General features: G+C 34.0%; 1 protein-coding gene across 3 annotated transcripts in view; it reads right to left on the reverse strand.

Annotated features, from left to right (window-relative positions):
- The window catches only part of LOC140143879 (receptor-type tyrosine-protein phosphatase delta-like), a 284,842-nt gene that overhangs the window by 152,371 nt on the left and 104,620 nt on the right, over positions 1-27,851 (reverse strand). For 2 of the 3 annotated variants that reach the window (XM_072165844.1, XM_072165736.1), the window contains exon 3: positions 487-624. In XM_072165844.1, the coding sequence (XP_072021945.1) occupies positions 487-574 (88 nt within the window). In that variant the 5' untranslated portion in view covers positions 575-624. Of the gene's footprint in view, positions 1-486; positions 625-1,112; positions 1,827-27,851 lie in introns of those variants that run through there. The other variant, XM_072165794.1, reaches the window with a different exon arrangement.

Below are 27,851 nucleotides of genomic sequence, written 5' to 3' on the forward strand. Positions count from 1 at the left end.
AACTCAATTTGCCAATATTAGAATTTAAATTCAAAGCTGAAAATTCCAAATTGATAAGATCCAGGAAATATTGTTCACGCGCATATAATTTTAAAAGCATATAATTTAAGCAGTGAAGTTTTGCAATACCCTGTATTTTGTATGCCATACTTCCACATTGACTCATACCCAAATTGCACACAATAAAACACTGCACTACAATGAATCCAGCAAATATAAAAATGCCAACTATATGATGATCGATGACAATGTCAATTAATTAAAATGTTGGTGCACCATCAATTTCCTATAAACAACTTTGGTTGTCACAGCACAGGTGTGCATTCATAATTCATTGTTCTAAAATGATACTCTTTCAACCCCTTTCAACATAGCACTGGGCAATTCCCAATTTTTTTCCCAATTAAATTCGAATGAAAAGCGGTTTTTTTTACGATGGATAATCTGTTTTATTCAGTAACTGAATTCTAAGTAAGTTAACCTTACCTGCTTTGACAGCGTTAATAGTCCAACAATAAAATAGTACTGAAATTACAAGTATCCCTCTCCACTGTCGAGTGTTTGATTGAGCCATTTTTGTGGCCAGGCTCCAGAGGCCGAGTTACTCCCAATGATCGGACAAAACTGAAAGAAATCAGGGCAAAAAAAAAAGAAAATATTTAGTCTATTGTTAGAACACACATGAAGCATTATAATCCATCAGAAACACAATAGAGATGATGAAATGGCTCTTAAGTGTTGGTATTCATATACAACAGAAAATCCACAATAGAAAAGAAAATAGTTGTGCAACTTATGCAAGTGCCAAGATTTAAAATTCCATTACACTATGTATAATACTCCCAGATAATACTCATAATGTACTACCCCACAATTTTGTGGTTAGTTAGAATGTTAGCATAGGCCATTACAAAAATGCTATTCATTTTTTTATCATTTTAAATCATGCACAACTTAAAAACCTCACATTGGCACATAGAATTACGACTAACATCCAAAGGGCATGTTATTGTTCAAACTCCCATCATGCCCATTATCTCAAATTTGGACTCCATATATCCAAATTTATCAAGCCCTTGATCAATATCTAATAAATATTATCAGCTTATCACCTGTGTTTAACAACAATGCTTCCTGGTAAAGTATAATCCAATTCTCATGCTCATGGTATGCTGGGTACAGGTGAAGTATATTGATCCCGTTTATATATGTCCAAGAATTCCCGTTAAAACAGTATTTTCTCTTGCAAGTTTGTCAACTATTAAACTCCACACACTACAGATATTCCGCACAATACTCAAAATTCACTGTACAGTTCACTGTGGTTTATACAATGCATGTACTCCACTACAGCAACGCTCTTTAAAAAAAGTACCACCACTACTCCACTTTGGTCCTGCTTATTTAGTATGAAACTGTATGCTGGTAACCCACTCCACAATAATATTCCGTAGTTGTATGCATGAGTCAGTGTGTACTCTAAGTGCAGGTAACAATAGAAGTATGGCTGAAGAATGGTGTAAGTTTAGTCCAAACTAGACCAGTTTACTCATGAAACCAAGAATATAGAGTGTTGGCAATTCCTCTTTCCTGTGTAAGCATGGAATTTAGATCATTCCTCAAGTTAAGTCACAGCTTTCTGGTAATGGCAATAGTGTATTCCTCAACACCAGGTATGAAAGAAGAAACTCGGATCAAGTGACTAAACTGTAGAGTTCTTATTGTCAAGCAAAAACCCAGTTGTTCAGCCAATGCCACAGTCATTCAAGCAGACAGGCCAAAATGTAATGTGTGCCTAGCCAAGTACACACAACGAATGCCTGCCTCTCAATGGGACAAACACTCCTGTCTTCATCAAGACTCTAGAGGGCACACATCTCAACTCAACAGCAGTGAATTATAAATAAACCATTATGGTGAACTCCTAGGAATAGATTCTATCTCTGTTGAGCTAATTGGCATCGGTCCTGCATTGCATTCACTGTGCTCCTTTACATACAGACAGACCCATTGACTGACTGACTGACTGGATGGCTGGCTGGTCATACTGTTTGCCTTTAGCAAGAAGAGAACACATAGGAATATGCACAAATTCATTTTTGTTTGCTGTGCTTCATATTCAAAATACAGCACTGCAATATATTTTGTTTGCTTGTGCGGTTTCCCACAAAGCGGTGCATTTTTTTCTGTCTGTATAATCATATCCAACTTCACTGATCAATGTTTTATTTATAAGAAAATATAACTGCACGTCTATATTTAAATGATAAACTTGATTTTTTATCATGTCATAAATTCATGGAACACAATCTAATTTGAGATACAATAAAGTGATAGATCCTGATTTTTTCTATTAAAAAATGACTTTAAAATAAGCTTTGTTCTTGTGCCCATATATAATGATAATAAAAATAAAAATAAAAATAAAAATAAAAATAAAAATAAAAATAAAAATAATAATAATAATAATAATAATAATAATAATAATAGATAATAATAATAATAATAATAATAATAATAATAATAATAATAATAATAATAATAACACTAATAATAATAATAATAATAATATTTATAATAATAACAATAATAAAAAGACAAAATAATGATAACATAAAAAAGAAAATCACAAAAATATAAACCATGAGGCACTTGCAGTGAGCTACACACTTCATGTAAACCAAATAAAATTAATTAAACCCATCACAGTAAATAAAAATTAAAGTTAAGTAAAATATAAATAAGACAGAAGCAAACATAACCACAAAGAGATGCTTATTTGCCAAATTCCTCTCCACCACAATTAACACCCAAGATAATTTCCTGTATTTATGCAGCATTTTTTTATAAACAGTGGGGTTTAAAAAAATCTGAAACTGAATAGATGAAATAAACAAATATAAAATATTCCTACTACTCTACTTACAACAAACACAACATATTTTCCCTGTAGCCTTGGAGTTGTTATTGACATTATGCATATAATACAATAGCCTTGTGAATATCTTAAAGTAAGGCACCTTGAAAGCCAAACCTCTTGATGTCTCAAGTAGGCCCTTACTACCTAAACAAATTCAATACATTCCCTTACATTATTGACTGCTAAGTATAATGTGCTTCCAATACGGTCATTCATGCACAATATGAGCAGCAGAATTGGAGTCTGGGTTGACCACACCATGGTTCCACGCTTGGATTTAGATATTTTATACAGAACTGTTTTATATACATGTAGTTATGTCCATTTTGTCCTGAAGAAGCATTGAAAAATACTTCAAATGTTTACTAAATATACATCTTTATGTAAAACAGATCAAATGTGACCATCAACGCTGACTCTGAGCCTCTGACAAATATATGAACAACTCGCATTAAACATTTGCTGTACTACCAGAATAGAAGAAAACATTTTAAAACAGTTTCATGTTCATTTAAAAAAAGTTTCATGTTAACTAGAAAAAGTGATCTTGATACTTTTGCTTCACTGTTTAATATTTTGAGAAAAAGGACATATTTTCTACTGAATACAGAATTCAATGGAGATGGATGCAATTTTTGACTAATGGCTATTAATAATTGATTAAATAATTAAATAATCCCACTTCAATGGCCTTTTTTCGTGTTAGGTAATTTTGGCCCAATCAATGATCATTTAATACAAATTTAAGAAAAAATAATTGGGAGTAATCTTTTCAAGCTTACAACACAAACATATTTCAGTCAAATTGTCGCTGGTTTTGTGGGAGCAGGTTACATAAAGCATATCACAAAGAATGAAATATTGACTTAAATTACTGGAGCACATGGATACATTGTAAATGTACATTTTATATTATTATTTTTTTAATTATTAATAATATTATTACTATATTACTTAAAATTTGACTTGTTAGAAATCATGATTTGCAATACATCTCACACTAGTGTGAGTATAGCCTGATTAAATTTAGCATATGTCTATTTTTAGACTGTTATTTTTTGTTCTCTTTCTCAGCACTCCGGCAATCAATGTGTATCAGGATTGATTCAGATCTATATATATGTATATATATGAACCCAGGACTGCCAAAATTGATCAATAATACCCGGGCAATAATATCTGTCACCCAATTTTTCTCTTAACCATTGGTTTCTATCAGAAGTCAATGTGGAAAATTTTGTTCTTATCTACTGGTTTCTTTGACACAGGAAATATCAAAAGTTAACCCTAACACTGGACCCTGCTTTTTGGGATCGGAAGTCAGAGAAGATCCGAAAAAGTCAAGGAGAAGAAGAATTTTGACTTGGCACCCCGGGATTGAACCTTTGACCCCCGCATGCCAAGCACACCATCACGGACCGGTAGCTACACGGGTTATTGCTGCCCGGCCAGCAATTCCGTGCGCATATAACACTTAGGGTGATTGCGTCATCGCAGACCCTGGGATTCATGCATGCGCAGAATTTTTCATCGTAAGATTTTGTAAGATTTTTGGGTGTTAGGGTTAACATATCCTCTAATCTGGAAAAATACATCTTAGTTAACCCTAACACTGGACCCTGCTTTTTGGGATCGGAAGTCAAAGAAGATCCGAAAAAGTCAAGGAGAAGAAGAATTTTGACTTAGCACCCCCGGGATTCAAACCTTTGACCCCCCGCATGCCAAGCACACCATCACGGACCGGTAGCTACACAGGTTATTGCTGCCTGGCCAGCAATTCCGTGCGCATATAACACTTAGGGTGATTGCGTCATCGCAGACCCTGGGATTCATGCATGCGCAGAATTTTTCATCGTAAGATTTTGTAAGATTTTTGGGTGTTAGGGTTAATTAATGGAGGAAAATCTTCCAAAGTCACCAAACTGTGCTACCAAATCACGGGTGCAGCAACCCTTTGTGAACATGTGATGTGATACACATACCAAATAATGTCATCAATGTGTGTGATGCTCAGAGATGAGGCCAGATCTGAAGCGAGCAATAAATTTTATGAAACATACTTCCAAGACATGTGTACCCACATCCAAAACACTTAGGTTCTGATTATCATGAGTTTCCCCCAATGTTCAGCTTCCAATGGAGACATTGCAAGAGAACACATCTTGGATTTAAACATGCATCACATCAAGCTTTCAATAAAAACATCAGAGAACATATCTTGGATTTAAACACATCACACTTTGCATAAAATAAGAATACATTTTGAATATCTGTCAACTTGATTTCCCCAATCTGGGGTAACATAGTCATCTGAGTGCAAGGTCTTATTACAAAGCACTTACACTCAGCTGATGATAAGAACTTAAAAAATATAAAAATGTTTTACACATGAGATCAAACTATTGCTGCATTAATGAATGTAGTTTTAATTGTCATATTTTCCATAAATTATATTTAAAAAAAAAAGTAATTTCAGGGCAGCACCACTGGACTGGACCAAGACTGAACTATACATTCTCTCTTTAGAAAACTAGTCATTTTTCTAGTTGATTCCATTTGAAAACCATACAGCATTGCAGCTTGGTGATATAAATTTGCTCCTAACAAAATACAAATATTCATCTCGTTGTTTTAACAAGCATTTTATCAATTCATACAGGTACTTCACTGATATTATTTCAGCTTGTTATATAGCCTGAATCTCATTTCTTATAGCATATTTGAATACGATTATACCTATTTGGTTTATTTTTGTCTATTTCTGTACAATGTGTAGAGTTGCTGTGTTATGATAGTATATTTGATCTAAAAAACAGAGCTATTTATTTAATATTGTAAAAGTAGCTGTTTTATCGGCTTAGAAGTTGATTAACAAATTCACAAATTAGCATTGTTTTATTTAATTGGTAAATGTGATTAATTTCATTATAGCATGAATATGTTTTTCACAATTATAACTATTTTATTTTGATGTTATGAATGATAGTGTATTTGCTGTGAAAACAGGGCTTATTTTATTTAACAGCAAATTAAATTCAACAAATTTGGCAATTAGCATTGCTTTATTTAAGAATTTCTTTTATTTGGCAAATTGAATTAATAAACAAACTTTCATTATAGCATAAACATTTTTCATGATAAGGCGATGAAAAAAAAAACCTGTTCTATGGACGGTGGACCTTTCAAGTAGGGTCGTTTGGTGAGGCGTTTTTTTTTTTTTTTTTTTGCAAATGACCCCAAAAATCACCAAAATCATTTTGCAATTTGAGGAAATACTTTAAAAAAAAAATGTTTCTGAAATTTTTGAAATTTGGGTCGGCATTCATTTGTACAGGAAATATTTCCAAATTCTTTTAAAACATGGATAGAACAGCCTCAACAGGGTTTTATTTTTTCGTCGCCTAATAACTATTTAATTTTGTACTGGGTGTCTTAACACTTTTGCTTCATTGCTTGAAATGACCTATTCAATATAAAATACACACCTTCTAGAAAAGCGAAGTCTGTATTTTTCAAATCTAGCCGCTTCTTTTCCTTTAATTTCCTTCCTTCTCTGAACTGGGACCTTCATTCAGCATGTTTAAAATATACACAACTAATTGCTGCGAGATATCCTAGTACTAGTAGTAGTAAATGCTGCAATAATTCTAGTATTGTAATTCAATTACGAAATAAAACCTTAAGCTCCGTGGAATAATTCCCATCAAAAAACCCCTCCAGTTTCCACAATAAAATCAGTTGCTGCAACAATGTATGCATTTGACATCGTGGGATGTATCCAGTTAGTAATTAATCTGCACTGCATCTCTTCATCCCTCTATAATGTATTAAACAGTACCACTAATTAAGTGACCTCCTTCTAGATGAGGTCAAGTATTAGCAGGTCAAAGTGCCGCTAGCGATCATATCATGTCTCTTGCAACTCGCCTTGTGACATTCCTTCAAATGAATCGTTCGCTCATCCCATTTAATTACAGGGGTAGTTTTTATTAGTAGGGTTGAAAAGTCGGTCGGTCGGTTGGCGATGCACCTGTCAATTGCTAAAGAAGTTTTGTGTCAGATTAATTTCACTTTTCACAAAACATTTTTAAAAACTGAGTAAAATTGTAGCTGCCAAAAATGCATGCCTATTGTTCATGTGTATGTGATGGTCAATGAAGAAACTTCAAAAATATACAAATCAAAGAATATCAGACGAAGATCAGTAGATATCATGTTACTGAAGTGTTAAATTAAACCCACTAAAAGTATAAAAAAAATGTTAATAACGTAGCTCTTTCATCGGTTCCAAATTTGAGAAATTTCAGCAAGTTGGGACTATTTCCATCTTTATGTAATACCTGTCACATGCCAAGACTCCACACCATATAACAAGTCGCTGGCAGAGTCATTCTGTGCTAATTCCATCATTTTCAGTGACTTGAAAATCTCCCCAAAGTAACATATTGATAAGCTTAAGACATTAGATGAATGTAGGTCATTGTGACTTAGTCAGGATTTGACTGCAAGCTCTTAAATGATCAAGCTAATGTGAATATTAACAGGCATGTCATATGCAGCATGTCATTTGGAAGATCTCATAACTCCTGAATGTGACAAAATTTGAAAATCCATGTAATTTGTACTGAAAGTCTGAAGCTGAATGAATTACTTTGAAAGTAGCTTCAAAATCGACTAAGTAAGAACGTCTGCCAACTTTATTTGATCCAAATGTCACATCAGGATGAATTTAAGATGTGATCAGTGTTGCAACTCTCATTCAAAAATTGTAAGTTGCATTTTTTTCAAACTGCACTATTAAAAACAGAACGAACAACTACCACTGAAAATATATTACAAATTGATAGTCATGTCATTAAATTATCTAGATATTTAATTTTTGATTGGCATTTGCTGAACAAAATAAAATAACAAAAACAAAAAACAATTGAAGAGACCAAGTTCAATGTTTAATGTATAGAATTTTTACTAAAGTTGTAGATTAACAATACAGCATTAGGCAAAGGTGCCCTATTTAGTGTCAGCTTTGGATATTTAATTATTTTATTTATTTTTCACCCGACTTATCCGAGTGTAAAATAATTTAAAAAAATTAAATGTCCAAAGCTAACATTAAATATGGTGCCTCAACCTAATGAGATGATCTTTAAAAAACAACTAAAAAAACTCTAATAAACCCTATTTCAATTAAATAACAAAAATGTTGCACACCTCTTTAATATAACAGATCAGCGGTAGCCCAAACACTGCCAAGATGCAAACAGCAATACCTGTGTGGTTAAACCAGTTCCTATATTCCAAGCAAACTATGCCACCCCAAAGGAGTGCTATCTATCATTAACACAGCAACCCATCTTAAATCGTCAGGTAGTAGCGATATCTTTTGGGTTCATCTAAAATGCCTAATTGGAATTCAAACCTAGGCGCACGGCAATGATCCAATTCTAGTTTTAATCCTAACGGGCCTCTGATTAGGTACCTTGGGGTGACTCAATTTATTGGTATGGAATAGTTTACATAGATGTCACAAATCAAGCTGCAAATTTGTCATTTTTATGAGGATAGAATGTATAAAATTTGCGCTGTATACATCTGGGTGCATAATGAGCGAAGAGTGTAAGTGTATGGGTACAGACATTTATTTCTCTAGAAGTATATACATACTATTAAGCATGTTATTTTGAAAATGCTCACCAGTTGCAAAACTTTCATTTTGCAATGATTCATGTCAATGATCTAAAAGCTCTAAGGGACCGTTCACAAACACTTGTTAGGGGGGCCTGATGCAAAAAGGGGGGCCCTGAAAAATTTTGACCCTCCTAAGGGGGCCGTGAAAAAAATGACCACAAATTTTCCTGGAAAAATTGAGTTTATTTTTATATGCTTTTCTATGGGGTTGACCCATAATTTTCATGTCAAAAAGGGGGGGGGGGCCGGAAATGTTTGAGGTCTGTAAAGGGAAGCCCCCAAAAAATTTTTGTGATGAAATATTTTTTGTATCAGGCCCCCCCTTACAAGTGTTTGTGAACGGTCCCTAAATGCTGACTACAATTCGCACAAATTTCAATACTGAACATTAATTACTAACTTCTCACAATTGCACTATGCTACAATTACCCTGTCAAGATGAAATATCGTATCAGAAAATTGTGATCGACACAAAATCCTCACGATCATATCCAGCAAGCCATCAGCACTGTTCATCCCAAGGAAAAGGTCTTCATCCCTTGACCTTCTTTTCTGTCAGGCAGTCATGAAAATTTCACAAGAATTCACACGGAAATCAAGAGCTCCTGTGAATAGCCCAATAAAATATTGAATTGCCCCGCAAGTATGTTCCCAGGCAATGCCACAAAATTAATTGCATTTGCCTTTTGCTTTGCACTCTCTCTCAAACTCCTTTTTCTCTTCTTGTCTCTAACTTCTCTTTCTATGCCTTCCTCTCTTTTTCTTCTCTCCTCTCTCTCCTTCTATCTAATCTCTCTCTCCCCGATGATATAATCAAGGAGAATGAGTCTCTTGCCGGTTGAGATCAATTTTAGGTTTTTATGCTTCCAAATTGCCCATTTTAACTGCTCCATAATGCTGATAACCCCCATCAAAATTGAACTTTTCAGCTCCCGAGGTAAGTACATTTTCATGTTGCTTCAAACAGAAAGATGCTATAAAATGCAATCTCCTATTCTTTGGTTACATTTTCACCATCAATTTGTCAACATTTGCCTCACTGTGTGTATCACATTGCATATACATGATGCATTAAAAGTGTCCCAGGTTTTTATATGTTTTATACAGAGCCATTTCTAAACAAAAAATACAAATACTGAAGTGAAGACCTTTCCCCAACCTATAAAACTGATGATAATGTGCATTTTTATTAGTTTGAGGCAACAACGGAATAATATAAAATATATCAGACAAAAACCCATCAATAAACAAAACAAGCAGCAAACAATGACGTAAAATGATAAGAAACAAACTTCCTTGGATAACACTCATTAAGAACCACTGACCCAAAATACAATGTTCAGATTTTACTTGTTCCTGCCTGTATGCTCTACAAGTCCAATTAGTGACAGCCTTATTAAGATGTAAGGCTTTGGGCATTTTAAAGGGGATCTTTAATAGTGATCTATGCAAAAAAGCTAGAAGCATATTTCAAGCTCAGAATTCCTAATTAAGTGTAATGAAGCAATAATGCTGTATGACACGCCCTGGATCTGGGGATGTGGTCAGCTCTTACTAGCGATACAAGTTCCTTAACCGCCACACTGTTCATTTTCATAATAACCACAGACTACTACAGACTAATCACAAACAGTCAAAGTCTCAGAATCACCTGATAATGCGAGCCGATCGTTCATTGAAGTGCGAAAGACGAAACTGCTATGCACATACGGCAAACTTTTACAGTCTTTTGCATAAACGCAAAGACACGCAATGCTCTATCATACACAAAGGCATGCAATGCTGGTATGATTGTTAAACAAGCACGATCGGCCCTCATGAATATACAATAATTCACAGCATACAAATCATGGGGACTTTGACTAGTTCATCTGTGGTAGTCTGTGGGTTTAACGTAAGGGAAATACAACTTCTAATATTAGACACCCTGTGTGAGAGACTGATCACATCCCTGTATCTCACTTTGCATAAAATACTACAGATAAAAATATGAATGTAATCTCTGAGGCAGACTTGGGAGGACATTTTCCTATTCTCATATTGTGAACCTCTGTGGAAGAAACTAGCAATCAAACAACACTATCCCCTTCATAACACATTAAATTGTTGATAAAATAAAATAAATAAAATGAGAACAAAGACCTCTGGAGATGAGATTGAATGAAGATCATCCTCTCATAATCTTCACTTTAGGTTAACAACATCTAGACCAAGTGCGCCGAATGAGATGAGAATGTTAAATTAAGTTAAAATCAATCAAGTAGCTCACAGTCGTCACATAACTCTTTAGGTATGATGGACTGCATTTGACCGGTTAGTCTGGTACAGAATCTAAATCATTCATCATGATGGTGGAGCATGATGATGAGGAGAGCTTGATGAGGACATAACAAACACTGTGATACATCTTATTGATGAAATGTTCAGATCTGTATGTTTGAATACTCGTCCATTTTCTGAGATTTTTCTGCCTATTCATCACACTTGTATCTGCCAGTGATGTATCTAAAATCTAAGGATATTCCAAAAAATACATATGATGCTACGCATGCTATTATACGATGCTATTATAATTTGGTTCACCTCAAGTTTGGTAGTGACGTCAATGCTTCTTCACGGTTGCGCTGCAAGCGTGCCAACAAACGCTCATGTACGCGTGCATGCACACTCATGGCGTATAACTTTACGCATGCGATTTGATACTGCGGCACGGGACATACGCACATACGTCACTACCAAACTTGAGATGAACCAAATTATAGATGAAAGAGGAATTTTCTGATAACTTAAAAAAAGAGTTTAATATACTCTAAATTCAATAAGGTTGATTCAACCAACTATTTCAAATACCTTCCCCCAAAAAAAAAAGCCCAACATAAATATTTGTTGATGTTTTTGAAATAATAAGTTGTTCTGAATGACCTCACACATTTCTGAAGAAGTTTTTCCTCTTTCGGTAGCAGGTCTGTACAATAAAACCACAGGTATGTGAGCTTGCTGACAGCTTTTTTTTTACGGACCATTGACCGAAAAACTAATTGGAGCATTTCCATTAAATACCAATTTCAATCAATCATCATAAAAGTAAGCATGCACAGCCCATCAAATAAATTATTAAGTACATATTCAATTGGCATCTTCTTTTACGTACTCATGTTTTTAATTGTAAAGCGCCTTGTGGTCTTTGATGTAATGCGCTATATAAGAATACAAAATTATGATTATTAATATTATTAAATTACAACTAACCTGAAGCTACATTAAACAACGAAAAGAGATTCTTAAGCAAAAATGCGTAAAAAATCATATTACATACATAAAGAGAAATATGAAATTATGCCTGTGCATGTCATAAATATTTTTGTCTTAGAGATAAAATTGAGTTCCCGCCGAGAATTGCATGAATTCTAAAAGTCAAATATCACAGCAATACCCATAGCAAAGTCAGTGCACTTAATTGTGCTGTTCCAGATAAGATAATGCCTCCCTGAAGGAAGAATAACTGTTTGAAATGTTCATAGTAATCAATGTGTCAAGAAGAAAGTTTAAAGGTCTTTGTTTCCTGTACAGAATGATGCTCTATTCACATTTAAAAAAACCACTTAATTAAAGCGAGTCTAAAATTCTGATTACATAATGCAAAGGGAGTAAATCACGTATGTGGAAGAGCCCATTCCAATGGTCCAATAAAGTAATAGCTCATCCACTTTGTACTAGCTAAATGCTCCATCCATCATCCAATATCCAGCCAAAATTTCATAACATACATTTGTCTTTTGAGTTAGCTTAGTACGCGGACGTTTAGGACGCATTCCGCCAATTACTTATTCATAGCGGTGATTAAGCTCTATTAACGTTGGATCTATTACAGCTGATTTATGAAAATGACTGGGGCTGGCAGATATCAGAAGAGAGCAAAATGGTACATGACAACATTAAATACTAATATCAGAGTATATCAAGTTGATGCTTGAAAATATGAGATCTGAAATGATTGATGACATTAAGTTTAGCTATCTTATTAAATGTTTGTTCTACTGCATGAATATTACAAATTCTTTCCATGGATGCAGATGTAATTTAGTTTCTAACTGTAGTAAGTGTCTTGGTGATCAAGTCATAATTTTGTATTGGTCCTTTAGTTTATTTCAACCTTTTATTATCACACTAACTATTTTTCATCTCTTATTAGTGCACATAAATGAATACATTCCTATCTCAAAATAGATTCTAAAGCTGAGTTGATAGAATTCTAGAACTGATTATATATAAGCATTTTGCAAGAGAACTGGATGGATTTTTTCTTAACAGAAATATTCAGAGGTATTTACGTGATCAATACCTCACTCCTGGTGATTGATCTGTACAAAATTCAACATATGTAGTAAGCCAAGCAACATAACTAATTCATGAAATGCCATGCATGATCACCAAAAATTGCATCAAGATATTGTTCTAATCCACCATTACATTACTCTGTGATTCCTCCTTATTTCCACATCACATTTGTGAAATTGTGATGTGATCAAGCAAAATGAGTCGGATGTCGGGAATATTGATTTTGAGATATAATCCATAAGTATTCAACTTCCTTTGTATTTTATTGTTCTGAGCAACACTAAAATGGCCATATCTCTGGAACCATAAGTCTAATTATGATGAGGTTTTCAGCAAAAGAATGGCTCATAATGAGATTTTGATCGACATCAGATTCAGTTTGCTTGATCGCATCACATTTGTCGCTTACCCATACAAATGCACCATAATATTGCACTGACAACTTGATTTCAATTGCCATTGTTATCTCACAACAATAGTAAACACTTTATAAGAGTGATCCATCTCTTAATAGGACAAAGCAATAACACTCCACATAAATGAGGATGCTTTGTCAAACCTCTTGTTGATTCATGTCCACTTACACTCCCATTATAAATTTCTACAAGTGGGACTACAAACCAATGTATAATGCATTATAGGGACGATAATGTGTCCAGCCTTTGTAATGCCTTTCTCCGAAAACAATTAAGGATGGAGGTTCTGTTATGTCCGGCAAATACAAATATTTACTGAAGCCGAATACACACTTTGATTGTTTAACGTAATCATTGAACAACAATTTTGATGGTTATAGAGGGTTGGAAATCCACAACTTGTGTTAAAACCACAACACTCCATACCTACTGCAATAACAGTTTAATTTCCACAAGTTTGCTTTCTACTGATGATAGCATCGCTGTAGTGTAAGTTATTATCTAATATAAACTGCCTAATGTACATGGTAATAATAGTCTTCAAAGCAATTTTACTTCCTATCTACTGCTGATAGCAAATTGAATTTACTGTAGAGTTTCACTTGCTTTCTACTCCTGATAGCGGTTTTACTTGCTTTCTACTGTTGATAACAGTTTATTTGCTATCTACTGCTGATAGCAAATTGAATTGGCAGTTTACTGTATAGTTCAGGTATCGTATGTTGATAGCAATTTTACTTGGTATATGTTGCCAACAATTTTACTTGTTATCTACTGCTGATAGCAAATTTAATTTGCTAATCTACTGTAGTTTTACTTGCTTTCTTCTATTGATAGCAGTTTTACCACTGACAGCAATCTGTTGGTAAACTACCTACTGCTCATGGCAATTGTACAAGGTATCTACTGTTGCTAACAATTTCACTTGCTATCTACTGCTGATAGCAAATTGAATTGGCAGTTTACTGTATAGTTCAGCTATCGTATGTTGATAGCAATTTTACTTGGTATATGTTGCCAACAATTTTACTTGTTATCTACTGCTGATAGCAAATTTAAATTGCTAATCTACTGTAGTTTTACTTGCTTTCTTCTATTAAAAGCAGTTTTACCACTGACAGCAATCTGTTGGTAAACAACCTACTGCTCATGGCAATTGTACAAGGTATCTACTGTTGCTAACAATTTCACTTACTATCTACTGCTGATAGCAAAATGAATTTATTAACTTACTATAGAGTTTCACTATTTTCTACTATTGATAGCACTGTTACTTGTTATCTACTGCTGATAGCAACCTGCTTGAAACTACCTACTGCTTATAGCAATTGTACACGGTATCTACTGCTGACAAGTGTTACTTGCTATCTACTGCTGATAACAAAGTGAATTTACAGTTTACTGTGTAGTTTTGCTATTTACTGTTGATAGCAAATTGAACTTGTTATTTACTGCAGTTTTATTATAACCCTCTGCTTACAGTAATTGTTATTCATGTCCCAAAAAAGCAAGAAAGCCAGTCAACCATGTTTACTGCTTTATTCACAAACTCTCTACTGCTTAACAGATTTTATTTTGCTATCTACTGCTGATAGCATTATAAGCTATCTACTGCTGGTACCAATGTTACCTGCTACCTAATGCTGACAACAATCTGTACTTGTCAACTTCTGCCGAAATTATTTTCATTGAGTGCTCTTTAAATCCCTTGTTATCATTATTATTAAATTCAGGGAAAATACTGATGAAAAACTACACCACATTAAAAATGCTCCATATTCTAATTGAATTCCTGTAAGATATTTTCTGCATGCTTTCAGCACATTTCTTCACTATCCTATTTCCCTTTCTCTTCTCAACTTTCAATTTAAAATCTCTAAAATAGAATAACGTAAACAAAATCCATCACTGTCACTGAATGGACAATTTTTTATCAATGGGACGTAACATGATAACATCACACTATGCCAATTCATACTATATTCTGGTCAAAACTTGTGATCAATAGCTGATATACGATCATTTCAACGTTGATGATGACAATACAAAATTGTGCACTTCAAACGCAAGGAGTTTTACACATTTTCATCACGTTGTCTCTCTTTCATCAATTTGTGCCACATGACTAGGTTCAGATCACAGTGTTCCCTGCTTCTGATGCCACCGCTGCAGCTACCTGTGATGTTATGAATGACTATCAGGGAAAATGCATTGAAATGCCTTAGAAGAAGGTTCATTGACCCTCTGCAAGTAGTTTGGTTAAATTTGTGGTAGCTGTATTTTCAGTCTTGTTGGAAACCAAATGTATATATGATACAGGATTTTAATCCCTATTTAGAAATTTAGAAATTTAGAAAGAAATTTAGAAAGAAAGAAATAAATTTAGAAAGAAATAAATTTAGAAAGAAATTTAGAAAGAAAGAAATTTAGAAAGAAAGAAATTTAGAAAGAAAGAAATTTAGAAAGAAAGAAAGAAAGAAAGAAAGAAAGAAAGAAAGAAAAAAGAAAGAAAAAAAAAAGAAAGAAAGAAAAGAAAGAAAGAAAGAAAGAAAGAAAGAAAGAAAGAAAGAAAGAAAGAAAGAAAGAAAGAAAGAAAGAAAGAATCAATCAATATATGGTTTTGTATATCTGCATGTACCAATTTCACCATTTTTCTGAGCACTTTATTTGCTGATATAGGGAATCCACATGACAAAGTAACAACCAAATTTCCAAGCCATTTCTATTTTACACACAGTTTGCATGCATTAAGTAGGTCTTCTACCTAGAGATCATGAACAAGTTGAAAATAGTAGAAGCAATCCACAAGGTTCAATAAATCCGTCATTTGGGAAACCATTCCAATCAGTCTGGTCTTCAAACTTTCATGCATTACAAACATCACTTTTCACACATTCAGTCCAGGAAAGTAAAATTTCCCAGTAAAACAATCAGCATAGTCTTCAAACTTGAATGCATTACAAACATCACTTTTCACACGTTCTAAAAAAAGTAATATTACTTAGTGAAACAATGAGTTTTGATTCTATGCATTGTAAATTTGGAAGAGAAAATCAACACAAGATGAGACAATATATATCATCACTTTGTATGTACTGGAAAACCTCAAGGTGATATGAACGGATGACTATGGTCCCAAAGCTAGCTGCATGGACAGGCCCCTGTGAAATTTCAATGGCATAAACAATAATCTGATCTAACCTTTATCAATTCTCTGATACCGCACTTGCTGAATAGTTGAAGCCTCCTTAAATCAGGGAACAGAGAAGGTGATTCCTTTGTTCTTCTTGTCCTTTTTTTAAAACAATTTCACCTCTATTTCTGCTTCTCAGAATGTAATTTTTTTTAAATGCAGAATGTCAATGAAAAGCAATTAAAGATACCTAGGGATGAAATCAAAACTCGACTGGCGGTTGACTGCCGGTTCCGCCCGGTTCCGTCCAGTTTCCATTGTTTAGAACAATAGCAACCGGACGAAACCAGACTGTTCTTTGACCATTGAAAAAAGATGCACACACGCAGACAAAATAAAATCATGGCAACAAAAGTGTGGATGTCAAAAGCAACTCGGAAGTGATTATCTATATTTAGATAACTTTAATAGTAGCTTTTGTGCTTCATTCACCTTAAATCTATGTGGAAACAAAATGAACAAGAAGTACACAAGATCACCTAATAAGTGCAGTTAAATTAAGCGAACCATCAACCAAATAGCCTTGCATGTTAAAAAAAAGCTCTATATTGATGAAAACTGTTGTGGTGAAAATAAAACTAATCATGTGGAAATTACCACATTTACTGATGGTATGGAATGGCAAGTAGCTATATTATAGGTGCCCTATGATTGACGTGCATATCAGTCCATGAGATCGCCTGAGATCGTTATTAGTAGAGACTTATGGAATGGGCAATTCTGTGTTTTGAAGCTTAACCCTAACACCCAAAAATACCACAAAATACCACGATGAAAAATTAAGCGCATGCATGAATCCCAGGGTCTGCGATGACGCAATCACCCTAAGTGTTATATGCTCACGGAATTGCTGCCCGGGCAACCTGTGTAGCTACCGGTCCGTGATCGTGCGGTTGGCATGCGAGGGGTCAAAGGTTCAAAAGATTCAAAAGATTTTTTAAATTTCATGTAATTTTTGCCATTAATTCCTATTATTTCATCCCCAATTTTTTTGATACGATTAACTTGTTTCGGGAAACTGCAAAAACAATACAAACTACCAAAACGATCTTGGAATTGCAAAACTCATAAAGATATATGAACAGACTAAAATATGATACAAGGATGTTTGAGTTCTTTTCCCATTTTGTATACAAGTACATAGAAGTAAATATTTAGCTTTGTTTCGCACTCTTCTGTTACTGAAAATCGCACATAGTGGTGGAAAATAAAAAGCGAATTTTTCTGGTCCCTAGGTATAAGGATCAGTTCAACAACCTCCCTGATGTGATGTCACATACCGATGCATCACATCTTGCGGTAAAAGGCAGGGTGGTGGAATGCAATCACATCATTATTTTCACTCCCATGAAAATTTACATTTCTTCTTCAATTGTACAAATCTAATATTGTATCATCTCTAATATTATCTCCCCCATGTTTTATATCTCTTCCTTCATTTCAAGCTACAGCGAAGGTTTAAAATTAAAATATGTAAAAAAGCCACTAATTTCTTTAAAATAAAAGAAGCGAAAATAGAGGATAAAGTGGTAGTGACACAGCTGACATAGCTCTATAATAGTTTACTCCTTCATTGTAAAACCACTTTGTTTTTAAGGTAATTCATTATTTGTAGCCATGAATATTGAATAAGATCAAGTTCCTTAATCAATCAAGCTACACGAACAAAGGAAACTCACCTCCAAACTTTTTGAAATTAGGATTTGGCAACAATGTACAATAATAAGAATGAACAAACAAAATGCAAGCAAGCAAGCATGCAAGAAAACAAGCAAGCAAGCAAGCAAGCAAGCAAGCAAGCAAGCAAGCAAGCAAGCAAGCAAGAAAGAAAGAAAGAAAGAAAGAAAGAAAGAAAGAAAGAAAGAAAGAAAGAAAGAAAGAAAAGAAAGAAAGAAAGAAAAGATTGAACAAAAGAAAGGAAAAAAAACAAAAAATAGTGACTGAATCTGTCAATATACAAAGTATATTTTGATGCCAAAGTGATGTGATGAATGCCTGTCAGTCATCGTGATTGAGAATGATCCTAAATTGGACTTTTATGTCCGCTAATTACTTGGCATTTTAGATCATCACTGACAAATTACAAAAAAATCAATGACGATCATAGTGCAATGATACCCTTATGTGTGCACTAACATTAAATTTTAATATAGTAATATTATGAATCTGAAAAGCATATTCAGTAACACAGGAACTTGACAAAATACTGAAAATTGCCAACCGCTTGCTCCCTGCATTGAATATTTATGAGAGCTCATCCAAGGAAAAGGCTACTGGGTATCACCCCTATCATTTTTGGCTCTATTTATGCAAAATTAACATCATACAAATTGCAGAAGGAAAAATAATTATAAAAAATCTTGATTTTTTTTTAAATTTATGGTCTCAGATCCTAATTTCCAGATAAATTTGTAAAAGTTTCTGGGTGCAACAAAATGCAAACTTGTATACACAAAACACCTCATAGAAAATAGAAATTTCAACAAATGAGCATAATCATATTTAAAATGTCTACTTAAAAATAAGTGAGTTGATGATCCCTTACAAATCACTCCATGTTCATGTTCTACAAAGCACTTCACACATACTACATGTATATATGCTTCTACCTCACCAGTTTGGTTGTATGCTTGCACACATGTACTTGACATTGTATACTGGTTCAAGCACTGACATGTCATACACTGTGCATTCAGATTATGAATTTGCAGCTTTGGCCTCTTGCTTTATCATATCATTCATACAAGTACTTGCTTATCACTAGCTCTGCATTGAATCTACATAAAATCTATCCAAGCTTAGATTCTGGCCAAAAATATGAACAAATACCCTGTTATACTGTTTTGACCTTGCTCCTTTCTCTTTTAATATACACATATGATGCGCATTGTATATAACACATCACAGCAAAACAAACCAATATAAAATGTGCCTGATACCAAACAACTTGCACGTAATTCCATCAAGACTGATACAGGTGAAATTTTAGCAACTCTTCCCTGATCTGCTTTATAACTTGCAATAGCACATCTTTGTGTACTATAAATATTACCTCTCAATTTTTTTTCACCTGTATCTTTCAATTTTTTTAAACTATGATATGGTAGTATGGTAGAAGTCAAAGACCTTAAAAACCCATAGAGTGTTGCCTGAACTGTTTATTGCTAAAAAGCAGCAAATGATAATAATTATAATGATAAATGTAACTGAAATCTTTTCTTTACTTTCAATATACTGGTTTCAATAGCACCAACCATAATTACAAAGCATCTAAATGACAATCCACTCCATTTTTGACCTAAACAACTAACTTCTATGGGTGAAACATCCCAATTGGCATTGCAATTATCACAAAAAGTAGTACAATTTGGCTGGAAACCCAAGGCACAGGCAACTCTGAACACATAATGATAAATTGATAGAGATTAATGATAGGTTTAACAAGCTCTATGACTCAGTGCTTTAATAACTTGTCTTAACATTATTTAAGCCTGCAGGCATATTATGCTTAAATGAAGTCACAACTTAATGCCTAGCAAATTGCCATTCTTTTAACTAACACTGTCATTTTGAGCTCAAACTATTACTAGTGGAATAAAATACTGCAAAAACAAAGGTTAAAAAATAATGACAATCACTGAAAATGAAAGGAATTCTGTGGATCAGAATTGCTTCCGTTTTCAGCTACTACTTGTGTGTAAAAGCCAAAGGTACAGAATAGCCTGGAGGAGTGAGATCAATCAGATAATGATAGTGTGGATGCAATTCTCAAAAGTCATTTTCACTCATTCACTGGTTTTTATACCAACAGTTTCATTGATTGACTCAGACAATTTGGCTTGACTATAGAGACTACACGTATCCACACATTGCTTGTAGGTGACATAGAAAAATGTTATACAAATAAGTATTACTACAGAACCCTTTCTGATTGTCACAATTCAGAATTGTTAAAGTTTCTGTATGTTGGATTACGTAATACTATACTACAGGTATTACAGACAAATGCACACACAAGCCATCTTTTCTGGACAAAATAGTTTCTGATGAAGGTAGCAAACATACACTATGCTTTCTACTGTAGATAGCACATATGCAGATGCTTTCTACTGAAGATAGCAAATATATGCATATGCTTTCTACTGAAGATAGCAAAAATGCATTTGCTTTTGCTTTCTATGTTACATAGCACATATATGCACATGCTTTCTACTGAAGATAGCAAATATGCATATGCTTTTTATGGTAGATAGCACATATATGCACATGCTTTCTACTGAAGATAGCAAATATGCATGCTTTCTATGGTAGATAGTACATATATGCACATGCTTTCTACTGAAGATAGCAGAAATATGCTTGCTACTCTGTGCTTGCTATGTCCATTAAAATATCTGATAATAGCACAAATATACAAGAAGTTATTTGAAGATATAGCTCTAAAGTATAACAAGCAAACTACTAAAGACGGCACACCACACAAATGTGCCGCGTGTGATGCTATCTTTTGATGAGAAGAGGGCATAAATATGAAAACAATAAACAACAAGCTACAATAAACAACAAGCTATCTGCAAAGTAGTATTCATAAACACACTCCCTTTCTGAGTAAAAACAAACAGTAATATAAAATACATCTAGAGTTGATCTTGGGGGCACAGTTTAAACAGGCAATCCAATTTATTGATACCTTACATGGTAAAATAAAAGGAAATAAATCCTATTCCCTCTGTAATGTTTCAAATTCTTACGACGTACACTGATTACGTTTTATATTTGGCACAGAGGTGGCGTCACTTTTCCCCATTACACCGCAATAGGTGTGCCTTCATGTTGGAATTGGTATTCAATGCCATCTCTGTCGCAATGTCTAAGGGAACAAATGTTATGCTCCAGGGCTATGCAGTCTCCACGAACTGAGATGCGCCAATAATGAAACACAACATGACAATGCCATGAAAAAAAGGGGGGAATTCTCTACATGATGGCGATGCAATGAATATTAGAAAACTGCCAGCAATTCTGTTAATGCATTCAACGGCAGGTAAAAAGAACAAGGGCCTCCAAGGTGTAATTTGGGGCAATAAATAGACCGGATTTTAAACCGTATTTCAGGATTTTGGACCAGAAGATACACAAATCAAGTGTATCTGTGGTGTGAAATTGAATATTCATAGCATTGCTCATTTTTTGTTACTTTTTACTAGAACATTTCAGTGCCCATAAGCAACAGGGCCCAAACGAGCTAATACATACCTCTGCACTATGCGGGACAATGGCAAAAGCTCAGAGAAATGCCCTGGTGGATTCATTGGTAAATTAGGATACATTCATGAATAATTCATGAACATGTTCAAAACCAGGATTTATTTCTTTTTTATAACCCTTAAGGTGATGTAAATCATCTTCAGCAAAAGTGCGACCTAAAATTCTGCACTTTCGCTCACTTTCAACGTGGAAACCTTCATCATGTTCAGCGACAGTACAATATGACTTGAACAAGAAATTGTGTCATTTCTGACAGCATTAGCAGATACCTTGTTGTATACTGTGCTACCTTCAATAGATGCTTGCATATTGTGTCCTCTTATAAGTGCTATCAAAATAGCTCACATATAATTGTAATGAAATCATCATAGGTTTTGTACATTTGTGTTATCTTTAGTAGACAGTTTGTATACTTGGTTTATGTCATCAGCAGCATATATAACTTGTACATTTGTGCTATTTTCAATAGATAGCTTGCATGTATGTGTCATCAATAGATAACTTGTACATTTCTGCTATCTTCAGTAGATAGCTCACACATTGTGTCATCATCAATAGATAGCTTGTAAATTTCTGCTATCTTCAGTAGATAGCTTACACATTGTGTCATCATCAATAGATAACGTGTACATTTCTGCTATCTTCAGTAGATAGCTTACACATTGTGTCATCATCAATAGACAGCTTGTACATTTCTGCTATCTTCAGTAGATAGCTTGCATATTGAGTCATCAATAGATAACTTGTACATTTCTGCTATCTTCAGTAGATAGCTTACACATTGTGTCATCATCAATAGATAGCTTGTACATTTCTGCTATCTTCAGTAGATAGCATGCATATTGAGTCATCAATAGAAAACTTGTACATTTCTGCTATCTTCAGTAGATAGCTTACACATTGTGTCATCATCAATAGACAGCTTGTACATTTCTGCTATCTTCAGTAGATAGCTTACACATTGTGTTATCATCAATAGATAACTTGTACATTTCTGCTATCTTCAGTAGATAGCTTGTACATTGAGTCATCAATAGACAGCTTGTACATTTCTGCTATCTTCAGTAGATAGCTTACACATTGTGTTATCATCAATAGACAGCTTGTACATTTCTGCTATCTTCAGTAGATAGCTTGCACATTGAGTCATCAATAGATAACTTGTACATTTCTGCTATCTTCAGTAGATAGCTTACACATTGTGTTATCATCAATAGACAGCTTGTACATTTCTGCTATCTTCAGTAGATAGCTTACACATTTGAGTCATTAATAGATAGCTTGTACATTTCTGCTATCTTCAGTAGATAGCTTAAACATTGTGTTATCATCAATAAACAGCTTGTACATTTCTATTATCTTCAGTAGATAGCTTACACATTGTGTCATCATCAATAGACAGCTTGTACATTTCTATTATCTTCAGTAGATAGCTTACACATTTGAGTCATTAATAGACAGCTTGTAGTACATTTCTGCTATCTTCAGTAGATAGCTTACACATTTGAGTCATTAATAGACAGCTTGTACATTTCTGCTATCTTCAGTAGATAGCTTACACATTGTGTCATCATCAATAGACAGCTTGTACATTTCTATTATCTTCAGTAGATAGCTTACACATTTGAGTCATTAATAGACAGCTTGTACATTTCTGCTATCTTCAGTAGATAGCTTACACATTTGAGTCATTAATAGACAGCTTGTACATTTCTGCTATCTTCAGTAGATAGCTTACACATTTGAGTCATTAATAGATAGCTTGTACATTTCTGCTATCTTCAGTAGATAGCTTAAACATTGTGTCATCATCAATAGACAGCTTGTACATTTCTATTATCTTCAGTAGATAGCTTAAACATTGTGTCATCATTAATAGATAACTTGTACATTTCTGCTATCTTCAGTAGATAGCTTAAACATTGTGTTATCATCAATAGACAGCTTGTACATTTCTATTATCTTCAGTAGATAGCTTACACATTGTGTCATCATCAATAGATAACTTGTACATTTCTGCTATCTTCAGAAGATAGCTTAAACATTGTGTTATCATCAATAGACAGCTTGTACATTTCTATTATCTTCAGTAGATAGCTTAAACATTGTGTCATCATCAATAGACAGCTTGTACATTTCTATTATCTTCAGTATAGATATCTTAGATAGCTTGCACTTTTGTGTCTTGTCTTTGGTATCTTGTTGGTCATACTTCAATAGTTGAATTGATAGTGCACTAAGAAAATTTCAAATTTAGACTTGATCAGAATGTAAAGCACCAGAAAGTGCACACAGAGGCCAAAATACCCCAAAACTGTCTTAACTAAATAAATTTGTTGGGCCTTATGTGTGTGCTCCATTACACATAATTTGTACCAACAAGAAAAAGACCCAATCAATTACTATCAGTGCTACAAACATATCCACTATTCCAGCTTCCAGGCATAGTTCAATAGCCTAGCATTCATTACCTTACCTGAAAATCGATTCAAGGAGTTTGTGGGTATCGATACAATAGTTGGAATCCATTGACGAGGATTTGTAAGCTTACATGCCCAAAGGTTTAGTTGCAACTGAGAACGATGGAAGGAGCATGTCATTTTAACAGATAATTTTCAACAAATTTACAGGGGAACATTATTGATCTCCACACTGACCCCATTTATGTGAACTGTGACCCTGAAGGCATCAACAAGGTAAGCAATTTGTGTGTGGTGCTTTCTTATATCTGAAGCCAAGTTTGTAAATCTGGCAAGTATATACTTAGAAGTCAGGGGCTAACTTCTCCAAACATTATATACAATCATGATAGCCCAAAACATTATTTTCAATTCTGCACCACTGATTAGTGTTGTTTTTCATTTTCATTATTTGTGACCCAATAAATTAAAATAACAATACCGTTGTTGCCCAAGTTATGTTTGAGTCATGAGCTATTTACCATTCAAATCCATATGATCTTTGTTGCTCAAATACCCAATGTATTAAACTATAACTTGGCCTTCTTATATCATATTTTAGTGGCATTTTATGCATGCTTAATGTTTAAGTAAGTCTGCTGTTTGCAGATGCTCATAGGAGACCCTACATAACCTACTGATGGCAAAATGTTTTGCTACCTGATAATATGTATCAGAATTGTTAATATTAAACATTTGTTCAGTTTGTGGCTGGAGATAGGCTTTAAGCTTCCAATGAACAGAACTGTTTGAAACATGACACGATGAGCATGGGAAAACCACAAAAAAGAATCTTACCAAGTTATCTTTTAATTAGATATGCCTGGCTGGGCTTATAATAACAGTCCGGTCTGAATAAGCAAAGGCATCAATGATGATATTGGATGGATGATGATGATCAGATGACGATTATTGATCTTATAATAACACATTCAGACAGCATGGTCAGGGAGAGAGACAGTGAGAGCCAAATTACAAGATGACATTGAATTTTGCCTGTACCTTGACTCAGGACATCAACTGTTTCATTCTGTGTTTGGTCAGGCTAACTGACTGTCTAAATAATTAATTGAATCTTTCCTTCTGTTCAGTCATAGGATTCAATGATTATTTTAAAGGAGCTTTGCAAGATCCACAGCTACAATTCCTCATCGATCTTGCTAAATTCTACCTAAGATATGCTATTCATATTTAAACACGCAACCTGAGTCATATACTTATATTATCCGTCTTCAAAATTCAGTCTTTGCAGAAAAGGGGAAACCCTTGCATTTACTAGTTGCAGCAGACTGTCTACTGGCAAATATATACATACAAATATACACACATTGTGCTCTGTGTCACAAAATGTATCAACACAGTTCGAGGGTGCTTCCCTGAACATTTCTGTATAAAAGGTCAATCAGAAAAAAAATAGGAAATCATATCAACAAATCATTGGCAATGATAGAAACATAAACCCATCTTGGATTATTATTTCTGCTTGCTTACTCAGATGGTAGAAGCTGATAAAAATTGCCAGTGTAAAAACATTTACTCCACAGACTTGATACAAATCTCACCACACATTCATCCAGGTCAAATTATGCAAGATTTATGCCAGTCTACATGTAAGTTTGAATATACTACCCATGTAATCTCACACATCAGACTTGAAACAAGTCTTCCTATTCAGAACTACTGTATAAGCATTGTAGTCTTACACCAAGTCTATGAGGAATAATTTAACCAGTGAAAGCATCTTGAAACTCGCACCCTGAGGCAAAGTTTTGCGCACATGTTTGTACTGAGAATGAACTCGATGTTTACTTTATCAATACTTGATTTAATTAAATCATTAATTGGAATTATTTCTGCTGTCTAAGCCGGGCTCATAGTATCGTTTTTATAAAAAAAATTCCTGCATAATTCAATTTTCATGGGGCTGTTTATCTAATAAGACGACACTGTAAAACAAGACAGGATTTGATAAATCCATTGAGAAATAAAACATGAACTACACGCTGATGACGTCTTACAAGCGTGAGCTTTCTAACATTCTATTTTCACATCACATGGATAAACACAGCTTATATGTACATATTTAGTGTAAAAACATTAGACTACACTCAGTGTTTTCAAAAAATTTGCAAAAACAATAACCCTGTTTTTCAATCATTTTTAACATTTATCATCAAACACTGTCAGTGTGAAACAAACCAAAAAGTGGGGGGGGGGAGCTAAAAAAATTGAAATTTATTTATTTCAAAGCCTAATGGATCTCTCCATACTATATTACTTACTGTTCTAACTAAAATGACCTACTTTGACATTTCCCAATATACAATTTTCATATTTCAGAAGAATGAAAAAATAAAAAATGTCAATTTTACTTTTAACCAGACTTCAAATTTATTTTAGTGACAAAGAACTCATTGTAGCTTCACTGCCACACATAATCATTATTTGTCCAATAACTTCTTCAAATATATTCAAAGTTACTAACCAATTTATCAACAGTGCTATTACATGTACTGTTAGCTGCGTGGCATCAATGCTAAACTTAGGTTCACCTCAAGTTTGGTTGTGACGTCAATGCTTTTTTGCGGTTGTGCCGCAAGCGTGCCAACATACCACCCTTGTATGCTCTGTGAGATTAACTTTATAAGGCCAAAAAAAAAAAAAAAGGTTTGTCTCAAAGCTGACGAGAAATTTAAAAACAAATGCTAAATGCGATTTTTTTTTTTTTTTTTTTTTTTTTATTCCGACTTTTTTTTCATGGTATTTTGTAGGCCCCGAAAATACTGAAAATAATAAAAAATTAAAACAAAAAATATATATTGCCTACCTGGCCCTCTGTTGATCAGATTAGGTCAGTTTAGATTGTCATGTAATTTGTGAACAACTCACTGAATTGCCGGCCCGGCGTGAGTCGAAGAAAAAGTGACAAAAATTTGACCATGAATTATTTTTTATAGTCAAAATATTCCACTAATTCGATTAATATAATGATATTTGGCCTAAACTTGAACTCATTTGAAATGAAATGTCAGTTTTATTGAGTTTTTACACTCATCCATGTGCTTGCAATGCTGTTGAATTCTGCACTTTGGCGATGTTGGAACTGCATTTTATTGAATTCGGCGAACTTTTATGGCATAAAGCAACATTTTTATAGTAAGTGCACTGCTTGGAAACTTTCTTAAAAGCGAGATAGATGGTTTAGAATCACGGCGAGAAAATTTTGAGAAAAAAGTCTGATTTTCGCCGATTTTTTCTGGAAAAAACTATACAAATTTTTTTTTTTTTGAAATAAAAAAATTTCCGCATTTGTTTTTTGTCAAATCGTGGGATTTTACAACGCTGCGTCAGCTTTGAGACGAACCTTTTTTTTTTTTTTGGCCTAAGCATGATTCAATACGTTTGACCAGCAAAATATGAACTAACATCGCTACTGATCTTGAGGAGACCCAAAGTAAAGACAGTTTTTTGTAACCCTCTACTAAACTCTGACACCATCAACAAAATATCTGGTCTGCAATTCCCCATATAAATTCACAAATGAAATAACATACACAATTCCATTGATG

This window comes from Amphiura filiformis, chromosome 1 (assembly GCF_039555335.1).
Source record: "Amphiura filiformis chromosome 1, Afil_fr2py, whole genome shotgun sequence".
NCBI classification, from domain to species: domain Eukaryota; kingdom Metazoa; phylum Echinodermata; class Ophiuroidea; order Amphilepidida; family Amphiuridae; genus Amphiura; species Amphiura filiformis.